This window comes from Halichondria panicea, chromosome 1, assembly GCF_963675165.1.
Source record: "Halichondria panicea chromosome 1, odHalPani1.1, whole genome shotgun sequence".
NCBI classification, from domain to species: Eukaryota; Metazoa; Porifera; class Demospongiae; order Suberitida; family Halichondriidae; genus Halichondria; species Halichondria panicea.
In genome coordinates this window covers 10,126,436-10,139,182 of record NC_087377.1, presented here as the reverse complement: position 1 = coordinate 10,139,182, position 12,747 = coordinate 10,126,436, and the positions used below count along the sequence as shown (strand labels likewise).

The 12,747-nt window shown below is 41.1% G+C and overlaps 1 protein-coding gene and 1 long non-coding RNA gene across 3 annotated transcripts; one reads left to right on the top strand and one right to left on the bottom strand.

Moving 5' to 3' along the window:
* Nucleotides 1-4,012: 4,012 nt before the first annotated feature.
* Nucleotides 4,013-12,732, bottom strand: LOC135345082 (uncharacterized). 2 transcript variants are annotated; one of them, XR_010397635.1, is made up of 5 exons: nt 12,591-12,732; nt 9,501-12,390; nt 5,037-6,504; nt 4,366-4,441; nt 4,013-4,314 (listed from the first exon to the last, which is right to left on the bottom strand). It is a non-coding gene; the product is annotated as an uncharacterized LOC135345082 (long non-coding RNA). The 2 variants fall into 2 exon arrangements; XR_010397634.1 differs by having other exon boundaries at nt 12,571-12,713.
* Nucleotides 10,310-11,458, top strand: LOC135345067 (uncharacterized). The gene is made up of 4 exons (XM_064542414.1): nt 10,310-10,448; nt 10,510-10,587; nt 10,633-10,911; nt 11,105-11,458. The coding sequence occupies exons 1-4, from the start codon at nt 10,343-10,345 to the stop codon at nt 11,305-11,307; spliced, it is 666 nt and encodes a 221-aa protein (XP_064398484.1). The 5' UTR covers nt 10,310-10,342; the 3' UTR covers nt 11,308-11,458.
* Nucleotides 12,733-12,747: the final 15 nt, after the last annotated feature.

Sequence of the window (12,747 nt, the reverse complement as noted above, 5' to 3'; positions counted from 1 at the left end):
GCTTCCTAACTATTCGTCATGACGAAATTCATAACATCACACAGCCTCACTGCTCACAGAAGTATGTAATAATGTCGCTACCGAGTAAAGATAAGAATCAGGCCACTGAGAACAGTGAAAATGGGTTCTATAACGTGTGTCCTGACCTTTCCGACCCTGCCAATGGTGAAATTGTCTACGCAGGTGACACTCAGGCCCCGTTTGACATGAGGACTTGCTAGTCGCAATGGAGTGTGGAGTGGTGTCGAACCTTTTGTGCAGGTGCGTAAGTCGACTTTATTTGCTGCAGTATAAAATATAATTTTATTGCTGTTCTGGAACCTGGCAACAATAGGTTATTGCATGTACCATGGTTGCGCCACAAAGACTTCTTATACATAAAACTAGCTGTCTGACCACAGCCGTATATTGGCAGTATACCCGTTATAATTATTACCATGGCTGTCACAGTAATGCTATATTCATGGACAGACACTTTATGGAAAATGAAGACCACTGCCATAATTATAGCTATATATAATATAATTATTATACCATGCATCGCCTATATTATATGCACAACATTATTTTAATGGTTGAAAACTAGGTTCCCTATATAAAGGCAATGAACGGCCGTGGGTGGTACTTTATTGGCGCTTACGGATTTTCAAGAATCTACGTTTCTCAAACAAGGTTTACCTGAGTAGGGGCCTAGAATCAGAGAGGTCCAGCAGCCTGCTAAACCTTCTTGAAACGTTATTTAAGGCATTTTGAAGTTGCCCTGGGTCCGGGTCACTATAATCATGCTGCAGCACAACCGACAACTCCCCTTGTGAAGCAGCTTCCTATGTGCATGTTTTGTATACACTCTGTGTGTGTGAATTTTCAAATTACCTATATTTTTGCCGACTACAAAATACAATGAAAATTTGACGCATGCACAGACAACTAGTACCAGGCCTAGTTGTTCGCCTAACCGTTATAAAAGTGAAAACTCAGCCTGGGATTGAGGCTATGTATATACCTGTGTTGAGGGATTTGAGCTGCATGGAGGGAATGAAATGAGGACATGCCGTCCGGATCTAGACGACGTCGTTGCACAATGGGACGAAATGGAGCCCGAGTGCAGACGTGAGTAAATAACACGCAAAATATTGCACCAAAACATACCGGAACCTGGTTTACACTACAACTGAAAGCTACAGTTGCATACTCCTCTTCATACACTCCTGGTACCAAGAGAGAGCGTGTCATTTGAATGTAGAACTTCACCATGCAAATGATTGTCTTAGTGCCTTATCTTGTCTCCGAGAGTATCGTATGTTACTACGTTTTGTTGTCTCCACTTCTCTGTTAAAACTCTCGTTAATCCGGTCACCCTTGGGACCATGCAGCTTGGCGCCGGAATAGCGAGGTGGCTATAGCTCAGGAAATAGCCGCGGCTTAAAAACGACCTTACCTCGAATCTAATTACTGCTTTGCGGTTCTTGTCTCGAGGATAATGTAGGATAATGAATCATTTTGTTAAATTTTATTTGCTAAAGTCGTATAAAATTACCTTGTTTGGGACTAGTTGGGCGGAGCCCGACCGTCCCTGACCAGGAGGTAGGGTTTCAAGCCAGGATTTGTCTTTTGCTGCAACTATAGTTGCAGCCCAATCAGATTGCAGCATTTCTACTGTGGTCTGTGTCACGTCCGGTTGCGCAACCTCAAGCAAGGTAAAATTGGTTAACACCCACTTCAGAATAAATGATTATTCATAGCTGCTTATCAACGTGTTACATAGTTCAGCAAGACAAATCCTGACATAGGCCTGAAACCCGACCTCCCGTCAGGGACGGTCGGGCTCCGCCCAACTAGTTTGGAACAGCCAGCACGGCAGGTAACCAGAATAGCGAGTGGCCGTACTTTAGGGTGAGTTTTGTGCAGTAAACATATAGCTAGCATTCTGTGCCAAGCCAAATGGTGGGTATATCGGGTGGCCGTACTTCAGGGAGCCGGAATAGCGAGAGTGTACTGTACGTTAGAGCTGCAATTTTTGTTGCCTTTCAGTGTTTTCTAGATCCGAGTGAATGGTTGCTGGGTTCAATGGAAACAGCAAATGATGGGAAGTATCAACTCCTATACATGAAGAGTGGACAGCCCACTTTGTGTGTACGCGTGTATCTTGGAGACGTGTTCAACTAGATGTTGAAGTAAAGTACCGTGCTGACCAAAAGTTGACATGGCACTGCAATGCTGCTTTCGAATGCTCGAAACAATAATGGGATACTATCGAACATTATTTAATTGCCTTGAATGGTTACCTACAAATTAATCATGTTCAATATTTGTAATAACAATTTTAATGTTATTTTGGTAACAATGGGTGATCTGTTTTCGTCGTCCACCTGCACCTGTTTCTATAGCTTGCTCACTGGAGTCCTGGTACCAATGTACTCATAGTAGTCTACTTAGTAAAGTAGAGCTGAAAGCCTCCTAAGTACAGCTCTAGGAGGCTTTCAGCATCATCCACTACTCCTTCATGAATGTTGTGCCCTGAGGCTTATAATTATTATGTGAAGAATTCTAGGGGTGTGGTTGTGGTTAAATAACTTCCGTTCTGAACAATTAGATGCGACCATAGATAGAGTAAAGGAGGGATTGGAAACGGAAGTGATTCATGTGATGTTTAGTCTACGTACAGTAGTGGCTCTGGGACCATCCTAGCCTCGGTCCCAGGCCGATTTTTCTTTAATAGAATGAAGTTAAAAAATACGGCCTGGTATTGATTGTATCTGGGCGTGGCAGGAACAGGAAACAAAAGCAGAGATTCTTCACATTTTGTTTCCTGCTTTTTTTCTGTAATACTAAAGGTGTACGTAGAGGCATTTTACTCCCGTAAAAGTTACAGTAATGTAGCTCCGTGTTATGTTCTCAATTTATAGCTAGCTAGCTATGGCATGCAACGCGTTGTCTTGTTTGAAGCAAGATGGCCTCACTCTCATGGCAGAACAGGCCCAGGCTCTCAAGCTCCTGTTTGAGGGAAGGGATGTGTTTATCTGGTTCCCAACGGGGTATGGCAAGTCTCTCTGCTATATCAGTTGCTACCCTTTTAATGGACTACAAGCTAGGTAGGACCAAGGCTCCTCCTGTTGACAAAAGTGTTGTTCTTGTTAATTGTCTCTCCCCTTGTATCTCTCATCATGAGACTCATGATTGACCAGGTCAGGAGTCTAAACAATAGCGGTGTTTCTGCTGCCATCCTCAGTAGCAATAAAGGAATCGACAAAGATTTGGTTGCCACTGCCAAAGAAGTGTCTTCTGGGAAGTATTTCCTGCTGTATACTGCCCCAGAGGCTGTTGTTGAAGACCACTGTTGGAGGATTCATTTTTTGTTATACCACAGAGTCAATTTATTAAAAAACCACGCCCAGATCACGCCCAAATACAATCAATACCAGGCCTAGGTAGGCGACCTAGCGTTCAATTGGAGACGGATCGGCCTGGGGTCGAGGCTAGGACCATCCGTGTATCTCCTCATAACAGGGGCGGATCCAGGAAAAATGAAAGGGGGGGGCTAGTAGAAAGGGGCAAAGCCCCGTACGAGGGTGGGTATGGGAGGGGGAGCATCCCCCTCCCGCCTCGCCGGAGGCGAAATTTTTTGCTTTTAAAATTTGCTCACACTTTTACTTTTGCGGCGAGGCGAAATTTTTTGCTTTTTACAATTTGCTCACACTTTTACTTTTGACTGTCATATTAATAAGTGAACTGAATATGAAAAAGTTAATATAAAAAACTCGTTCTAATCAACAAAAGGATGTATACTGTAGATGTTACATCTACATTCATGCACTCTTGGTAGACATAAAAGAATCACAATGCCTACCCAGACTTAGCCTCGATCCCAGGCCGAGTTTTCGCTTTTATAACGGTTAGGCGAACAACCCAGGCCGAGTTTTCGCTTTTATAACGGTTAGGCGAACAACTGGGCCTGGTACTAGTTGTCTGCGCATGCGTCAAATTTTCATTGTATATTTGTGGTCGGCAAAAATATTTAATAAATCAATAATAGAAATTTGTACACAGAAAATGCACAGAGTGAGTACACAAAAGATGCACATAGGGAGCTGCTTCACAAAGGCCTGGGGAGTTGCCAGTTGTGCTGCAGCACAATTACAGTGACCCAGGGCAACTTCATTCAAATTACGTTTCAAAAAGATTTAGCAGGCTGCTGGACTTCTCTGATTCTAGGCCCCAACTCGTAACTCATTGCTTGAGAAAACGTAGATTCTCTTGATGTCTCTGAGCTACCCAGCAACGCTCGAATGAGCAGGTCATACTCCAGTCCTGTGTCTGTGAGTATAGGACAATATTAAAAGAAACCAAAGACGGTTAAACCCTTACCTCAAACTGTCCAGTCTCGTCCGTTAGTATAGCCAAGAGGAGCACTGTTGGGATAGCTGGATATTAGCCATTGCTCCTGTACAGAGAAGTAGACATTTTAAATACGTGTAGATCTATACATATTAAATTTCTCGGTTATAGTGTCATTGTCGACGAGCTGATGATGGCAGCACCAAGTTCTCTAGCTCACACTCTTCACTTGATCCACCATATTCAGGGGCGTAGGCAGGAATTTGAGGAAAGGGGGGCTGAGCGCCGAAATTTTCCGGTGACCGGAAGCCACACCCCCTAATTAATGGCTCATTGCGCATGTGCAAGAAAATAGCCACACCTTGCTTCAATTAATAATACTGCTAAAGCTAGCTAGCTAGCTAGCCGTAGCTAGTTGCACTAAAGAATCAAAGTTACTAGTATAGTATAGCTAGCTCTTGGACATGCTGTTTGTCTGCCACTAATCTATACCAGTAATTCCCAGGCTGAAGACTCATCAGAGAAGGTGGGGCTCTTAGTGTAGTTTTTGCAGAGAAAGGGGGGGCTCCAGCCCCCAAAGCCCTCCCCCTCCCTACGCCCCTGATATTAATGATGAAACTATAGTCTACCTACATTCTTGCCAAACATAAACAAGACTTGATAGCATAGCCGGCCATAGGGCCCACACAAAAATATCTGACCTTAACAAGCTTGACAAAGCTTTATACCTCTTCCCTTGTTGTTCAGTCTTCAGAATAAGCTTCAGAGAAGAGAGAAGCTTCAGCTAAGAGCCATTCCAATCTATTCCAATAATGATAAAACGGGAACTGACTTCTAGTACACGATAGTACACGAATATAAATGTCACGAAAGTGAACGAGAATATCCATTCGTCAGAATCTGACGAACGACTGACGCATGCGCAGACAACTAGTACCAGGCCCAGTTGTTTGCCTAACCGTTATAAAAGCGAAAACTCGGCCTGGGATCGAGGCTAGAGAAAGCCCTAGTACGTCAATCCGTTAAACAAGCAACAATCCGTTGCAACATCATTCATGCACATGCATCATTTGGGGACATATTATTAGCTAATTATAAATAAGAGAAGTGTAACAATGGATGCAAATTGTTCAGTATGTTGAATGCTCAATTGTGATGGATTTCAGGAACTGCATGTAGCAATGCGAATTCATGCTATGTATAAACACTAGCTGTATCATGTGACATTGTAAGGGATTGTTGCTTGTTTAACGGATTGACGTACTAGGGCTTTCTCCTGCTTGCTTGTTTCTATACTTTTTGGTGCTTTCCCTGGCCAATCCTAGAAATTTTTACATTGCAGATGTTTTTGGGAGCTTGTTCCCATGCTTTTTTTATTGTACAGGAGTAGAAGTACAAGAAGAGGAGATAGCAATTGGAGGAAGTTCTCTACACAGGAATGAGCATAATGAAATGTTATTGATGTAGACTAGATCTATACACTGTGTCCTTTTCATGATTATGACATTTATGTATCACAGAATATACAAGAGAGGTAGCTAGTCTATAGATACTAGACTAGCAAGTTTTATGTCTGCCTGTAGAGTTCAACAGCCAAGAGAGGTATGGTAAGCACTGGCCAGTACTGAGAATGTACACATACCTGTATGCAAGGAGCTACTGCATGTACTGCTAGACTGTACTGTAGAACAGTACAGCTAGTTAGAGAAGCTAGAAGCTAGTCCTGTCACGGCCACGCCCATTTAATAAGTGGCCATGAGGTCTTCATACTACTGCACATGCGCGAACAATCACATAAAGATGGCGACATTTTGTAGGTAAGAGAAATTGAGCCTGAGAGGTCATGTGCCTCGTGAAAGCGATCGTAAATCTGAGGAAAATGCCCATGGTCAGGATTGTAGTTGTCTGGAAACTGGTTGCAGAATGTCATGATGATCCTTGTACACAGAGGAAAAGCTTCTCAAGAAACTTACTTACTTACTTACTTACTTACTTACTCACTTACTTACTTAGTCAGTCACCGTTTGCGGTGAAATGCGGTAATAGTGAACTTTTTCAAATGTCAATATCTATGCATGTGAACATTTTTATAATGTCATAACATATATACATGCACAAGAAGAGCTGCTGCATCTATCAGGGTAGTTAGTTTCCAGATCTGATGCTCCCCTGCAGAGATAGAATAGTTTAAACATAGGTGAAAATATGTCAAATTGTTAAAATTGCTACAAAAGTGGTGCCAATCCTAGTTAAAGCCTACCGGCTTTAACAATAACCTATCTCTAGTTTCAAGAAATGCAGTATAGTGCTTCTGAGATACATGTGGATAGGGGTTGGTAAATTATGCTCAGGCCACTGCCTATTATGCTATTCTTTTATTCTCAAAATAATAGGCTATTATTCTTTTCAAGATGCCTATTATTCTCACATGATTCCTCAATTTAAACCACAAGCACAACACATCCATTTATGTCACGCAAGTAACATCAAACTATAATAAGTTTAAAAGCTGCCCATTATACATCAATTATTCATTACACCACAAAGCTTAGTGTATAGTTACATGTAGTGTTATTTCACACAGCATGTCTAGGAAACATGCAAAGTACACCACAGACAGGGTTTGATATAAAAATTCAAATTCGATGTGTTATTTAAACCTTGTCTGGACAATTCCAATTCTGTGTCAGAGTCTTCGCTGTCTGAAATAATGCGAGGTCAAATTCAATAACAGTTGTAGGAATCCTGAGCAAGTGGGCAGTATAGCTACCACACACACAGCTAGGATCAAATTAAGGTATTTTGAAAAGAAAAATATGCTGTTATTTTGAATAGCATTGGGCAGTGGCCTGAGCATAATCTACTTCCCGTCTAGAGCATGAGAAGTCGGGAATTTTCTAGAACTAACTTGGAGAGTAGCATTACTTGAGTTTTGAATCCCAATTAATACATGACAATCTTCGTCTCTTAACAAGTGGGAAGTAACTACACAGAACTGCATGTACTAAAACGATAATGTTTCCTAATGTAACAGCTGCATGTGCAGGTCTAATATAGCTTCCAGTACAAGTGGACAGTATAGCTACCTGCACTCCGTTACCAAAACAATGTGAAATGTTCCATGGAGCTTTTAACATTCCACTTTTGAAATGTTCCATGGAGCTTTTAACATTCCACTTTTGAAATGTTCCATGGAGCTTTTAACATTCCACTTTTGATCCTGTGTGGCCGGTAGCTATACTGCCCACTCTGTTACCATGACAATGTGAAATGTTCCATGTAGCTTTTAACATTCCACTTTAAGGTGGTACACAAATAATTTGCAAATTGTGACAATTGTTCAACCCTTTCGTTGGAGGGCAGATGGTGCCAGAGTTACATGGGTCTGCTATTTTTTAAGTGCCCAGAGATCACTTCTTGCGTCTTCGGTACCAATTTCAAACGACCATAACTCTATTTCCGATTATCCAATTTCATTGATTTTCTGATTTTCTGAAAGCTTAGAAAGATACCTTTCAAATGATGTGTTTAAATCCCTATTTTGGTTGGGACCATAATTTGTCACTTTCGGCCCTTGGAGCATGGGCTATAATCCATGGTCAGAGGCCAGAATTGGCAAATTCCAAATATGAACTTTGATGGTACCATTTGAAAGATCTCCTTGTAAGCTTTCAGAAAATCAGAAAATTATTGAAATTGGATCCGTGGAACTAAAGTTACGGCAATGGAAAGAGTATGTAATTACACGGAGGGGCAGTGGTTGCTGTTGAACGTTGGCTACCTATAGGATTGTCCGATTTCAAAACTAAAACAAACATGTACTACAATAATATGGTATTCTGGCACCCAGTGGAGACTGATAATTAGATTTCTAGCTGTTTAACTTTTTACTGGATTGTATTAGTGCACTGCAACTCAATAGTGTACATTGACAACAATTAGATCTAATGTGTCTGTTATTTTCCTAACAGTCAAGGCAATTGTGCAGATACAAAATGTCTCCAAGCTGTATGCTCACTTGCATCGGCTCATCAGAGTAAATAGCTACGCACTGTTACTTACTATACCTTAATTAAACCTTGTCTGGACAACTTGTGTCAGAGTCTTCGTCTGAAATAATGCGAGGTCAAATTCAATAACAGTTGTAGGAATCCTGAGCAAGTGGGCAGTATAGCTACCACACACACAGCTAGGATCAAATTAAAGTGGAATGTTAAAAGCTACATGGAACATTTCACATTGTCATGGTAACAGAGTGGGCAGTATAGCTACCACACAGGATCAAATGTGGAATGTTAAAAGCTCCATGGAACATTTCAAAAGTGGAATGTTAAAAGCTCCATGGAACATTTCAAAAGTGGAATGTTAAAAGCTCCATGGAACATTTCACATTGTTTTGGTAACGGAGTGCAGGTAGCTATGCTGTCCACTTGTCCTGGAAGCTATATTAGACCTGCACATGCAGCTGTTACATTAGGAAACATTATCGTTTTAGTACATGCAATTCTGCGTAGTTACTTCCCACTTGTTAAGAGACGAAGATTGTCATGTATTAATTGGGATTCAAAACTCAAGTAATGCTACTCTCCAAGTTAGTTCTAGAAAATTCCCGACTTCTCATGCTCTAGACGGGAAGTAGATTATGCTCAGGCCACTGCCCAATGCTATTCTTTTATTCTCAAAATAACAGCATATTTTTCTTTTCAAAATACCTATTAACCCACATTATTCCTCAATTTAAACCACAAGCACAACACATCCATTTATGTCGCGCAAGTAACATCAAACTATAATACAACAATGCCATTACGGACACATGACTCTGTTTAACATTACAGCCAGAAATCAAGGGATATTTAACCACCAATAATTTATTCATGTATGGGAAATTACCCAGTATAAGGCCTAGCTGGCAACTTGTGATTCGGTATAATTGACCTGTTTTTCCAAAACCTGCCTATTATTCTCATAAAACTTTAAAAGCTGCTCATTATGCCAGCATAATTCTCACCATGGGTCTATTATGCTCAAGATTATGCTGGCATAATCTACCAACTCCTACATGTGGAGCACCAAATCTAATTATGTGGTTTCACAAGTTCTCCCTCAAACCACAGACCACTTAACAATCACTTAGACTGCTCTGTGTAATTTGCCAGACTAACCACATAATGATTGATGTAATCCTTTGATGATTTTGCTCTGGAACAGAACGACTGCATGGTTCTCAACAGGAACCCGGCCAACTACTTTGCACAAGTGGAGCATTTTTTACGCAGTCGATGTTGATAATTTAAAGCATAATTGTAGACTATCATCATTCTATCCTCGTGGCCGATGCTAATACATGTAGTGGACAGGAAGTTTGTTAATTGGAAATCACTTGTACAATATTTTGTGACATTGTGTATCACCAGATCCCATGAACCATTCCTCTACGCAGAGCCAGGAATTACCAGAGGGACGTCAACGGCAACCAGGGTGTCACGTATACAGTGTATATTGAGTTAGTGCATCAGTAACTATAATATTATAGCAATGTATTATGGGATGTTCTGAATCACAGTAGCTAACTGCATCCGGCAGTGAAAGAATCAACGAGTCTACTCATGAAGTGGTGATGGTCTGTCTCAGTGCATTAAGCCTAGACTAGGTGCAGCAGTTCTTATTGAGTTGCTTTTAAGTAGTATTTTTCTGAATCAGTATGAATTGATAACCACCACCAATGAAGCCTATGATCGACCACAAGTGCAGCAGTTCTTTGAACCAATAGACCCTTTGTTAATGACATTCCAATGACGTAATTTATTCACTGCAACGAATGTGAGTAGTTTCTCTATACAGCAATGAGAAAGGTAACATTAGCAGGTCTGGAGCATCCCTAAAGGTGCTGCCTTAATTAATACCCCTATTTTTATATAAGGAGAGTTTTTGGCTGCTGAGTTACCAAAATCTCATTCAACTCTCATTGATCAACTATATAGCCAAGTGCCTTCTCAAATTCAACATGAAGATACTCGCAGTTTTCGTGGCGATTGTCATTGTTCTGGCAGCCCAGCCAGCTCAGCTAAAAGGAGCTCCATACAATGAAGAAGCTGTCGCGAAGCTGCAAGGTATAGGTCTTATAGTGTGTGCATTGATAATATACAATGCTTCATGCACACATACTCGCAGGTTTGTGTGCACCCCCTTTCATAATGACCGGCTGTGGTGGTTGGAAAGAGAAAGAGGCCAAGCAGGCTGAGCTGCAAGGTATAGGTCTTATAGTGTGTGCATTGATAATATACAATGCTTCAGGCACACATGAAGAAGCTGTCGCGAAGCTGATGACATTCTTTGAAGCTCTAGCTATGGTCGAGGGTAAAGATGATGTTAGCCTACAAAGCAGTGGGTTCAGGACAATCGGGTGTCATCAAGACTTTCTCTCAATTAACCCTTCGCTACACAAGTTGCAGCAATATGGGAATCAATTTGACATTGAGGTGTCCTGTGTGAAACATCCTGGTAGCTGGGCAACATGCACACGAGTTACACTGAGGAAAGCTTACGACACCTTCGTAGATCTCTGTGACATTGGTAACTTAAAGCTCTTAGCTAAATATTGTTATGCATGTGTGCCAATTATACATAATTTATCATGCATATATAGATCTATAATGTGCAGGAGTATGGGCTTAATAGTACATCCAGCTATCCATAAGTATTATGTATTAGGAATCCCTATTTATTCATGCATGTACGTACTCACCATCTTTACTCACACATGCAGGTGGACTTTGTAGGCGTGGTACAAGTGCTCGACTCTTTCAGGGGACGCAAGACTACAGTGGAGCTACACAAGAAAGAGTGTCTATTCCGATTGGCGAGGGTGGTAGCCAAATAATGCAAGCCGACATCTTCTACAAGATTGTAGGTGGAAAGCTAGTCTATTTGGCTGTTGAAAATTTCAGTGGACCACAATGCCCATATTGAAATTTGAAAGCTGCATGACCGAACTTGATTGAGAACAACTGTAGCCTTAAATTATAGCGAAATCAAACTATAGAGATGCTTAGAAAAATTATAGTTTAGCAAGTACCGTGTATACGTAGAGACTTGGATTTAATTATAATCATGTTAATCATTATGAGAAATTAAACCACGGGCATGGAATTTTGTGTAGTATATAAATAAGGACTGCATGCTAAATCTATAGGTCAGCTATTCACATATATCCAGCCATTCTAAAAAACCATAGACTCTGATCTATTCATCATGAAGACTCTTTGTGTGCTCTTTTGCATTGTTGCCATTGCAACTATTGTGACTGGAGCACCTGCTGGTGGTAGGTGCTATATACTCACATGCCACAGTAACTGTTGCTAAAAGGCCTTGTTTTCCCTTCCTATACTATTCGGAGGCCCAGGCCTCGCTGCAAGCCAGTATATATACGTCTTATAGCCTTATAGCCTTATAGCGTGTGTAACCCTGGCTATATAGATACTATATAATTATATTAAGTATACATGCATGCATGCATGTAGATCTCTATAATATACAATGCTTCATGCACACATACTCGCAGGTTTGTGTGTACCCCCTTTCATAATGACCGGCTGTCCTAGTGGTTGGAAAGAGAAAGAGGCCAAGCAGGCTGAGCTGCAAGGTATAGGTCTTATAGTGTGTGCATTGATAATATGTTACTGACATATAGACATAATCGTACTGTTCACTGAATTTATTGCATACTATATATATATATACCCCTTGCAGACTTGCATGGCTAAAATTATGGACGTCAGTTACTGATGCTAATCAGGCCAGGCGAGAGAGACATGGACATGGAAAATATATAGACTAAATATAGACTAGTATAGCCAGTGTAGTGACATTGTGGTTTAGTCATGTATAATATATGTAGAAAATTATAGAGAAAGAAATGGATATTGCAATACGAACAACACACACGGTGACTATGAGTTACTCTTCATATACCTAATAGTGTACAAGCCCTCTCATAATGTCAAAAGAGTTCAGAGTAGCTCTGTAGTTATACACAGCCGAACCACAGAGCCACTATAGTGTGTGTGTGTGGGGGGGGGGGGCGTAAATAGTGGCTTTGTACGCATAGTCGCATAAAGTTCACTACACTGACATGAGCTATAGGGTTTGTATCGAGGTGGTAAATAAAGACTAGGCTAAGGAGGTTTCACCATAGTTTCACCCATGAGATTGCACACTACATGAATGTATTACCCAGTACTGTAATAGAGCACCTCCTCTAGTCCAGTCCAGACCTCTCGTCAGCGAGGTGAGTGCCTCCATTCTGTCTCAAGCTATGAGTTCCCACTTGGAGGAAACCTGCCTTGCAATGCAACAATCTCTTGAGAAATTCCAAGCTAGCTCAACCTCTTGTTGCCATCCCGAGGTCCT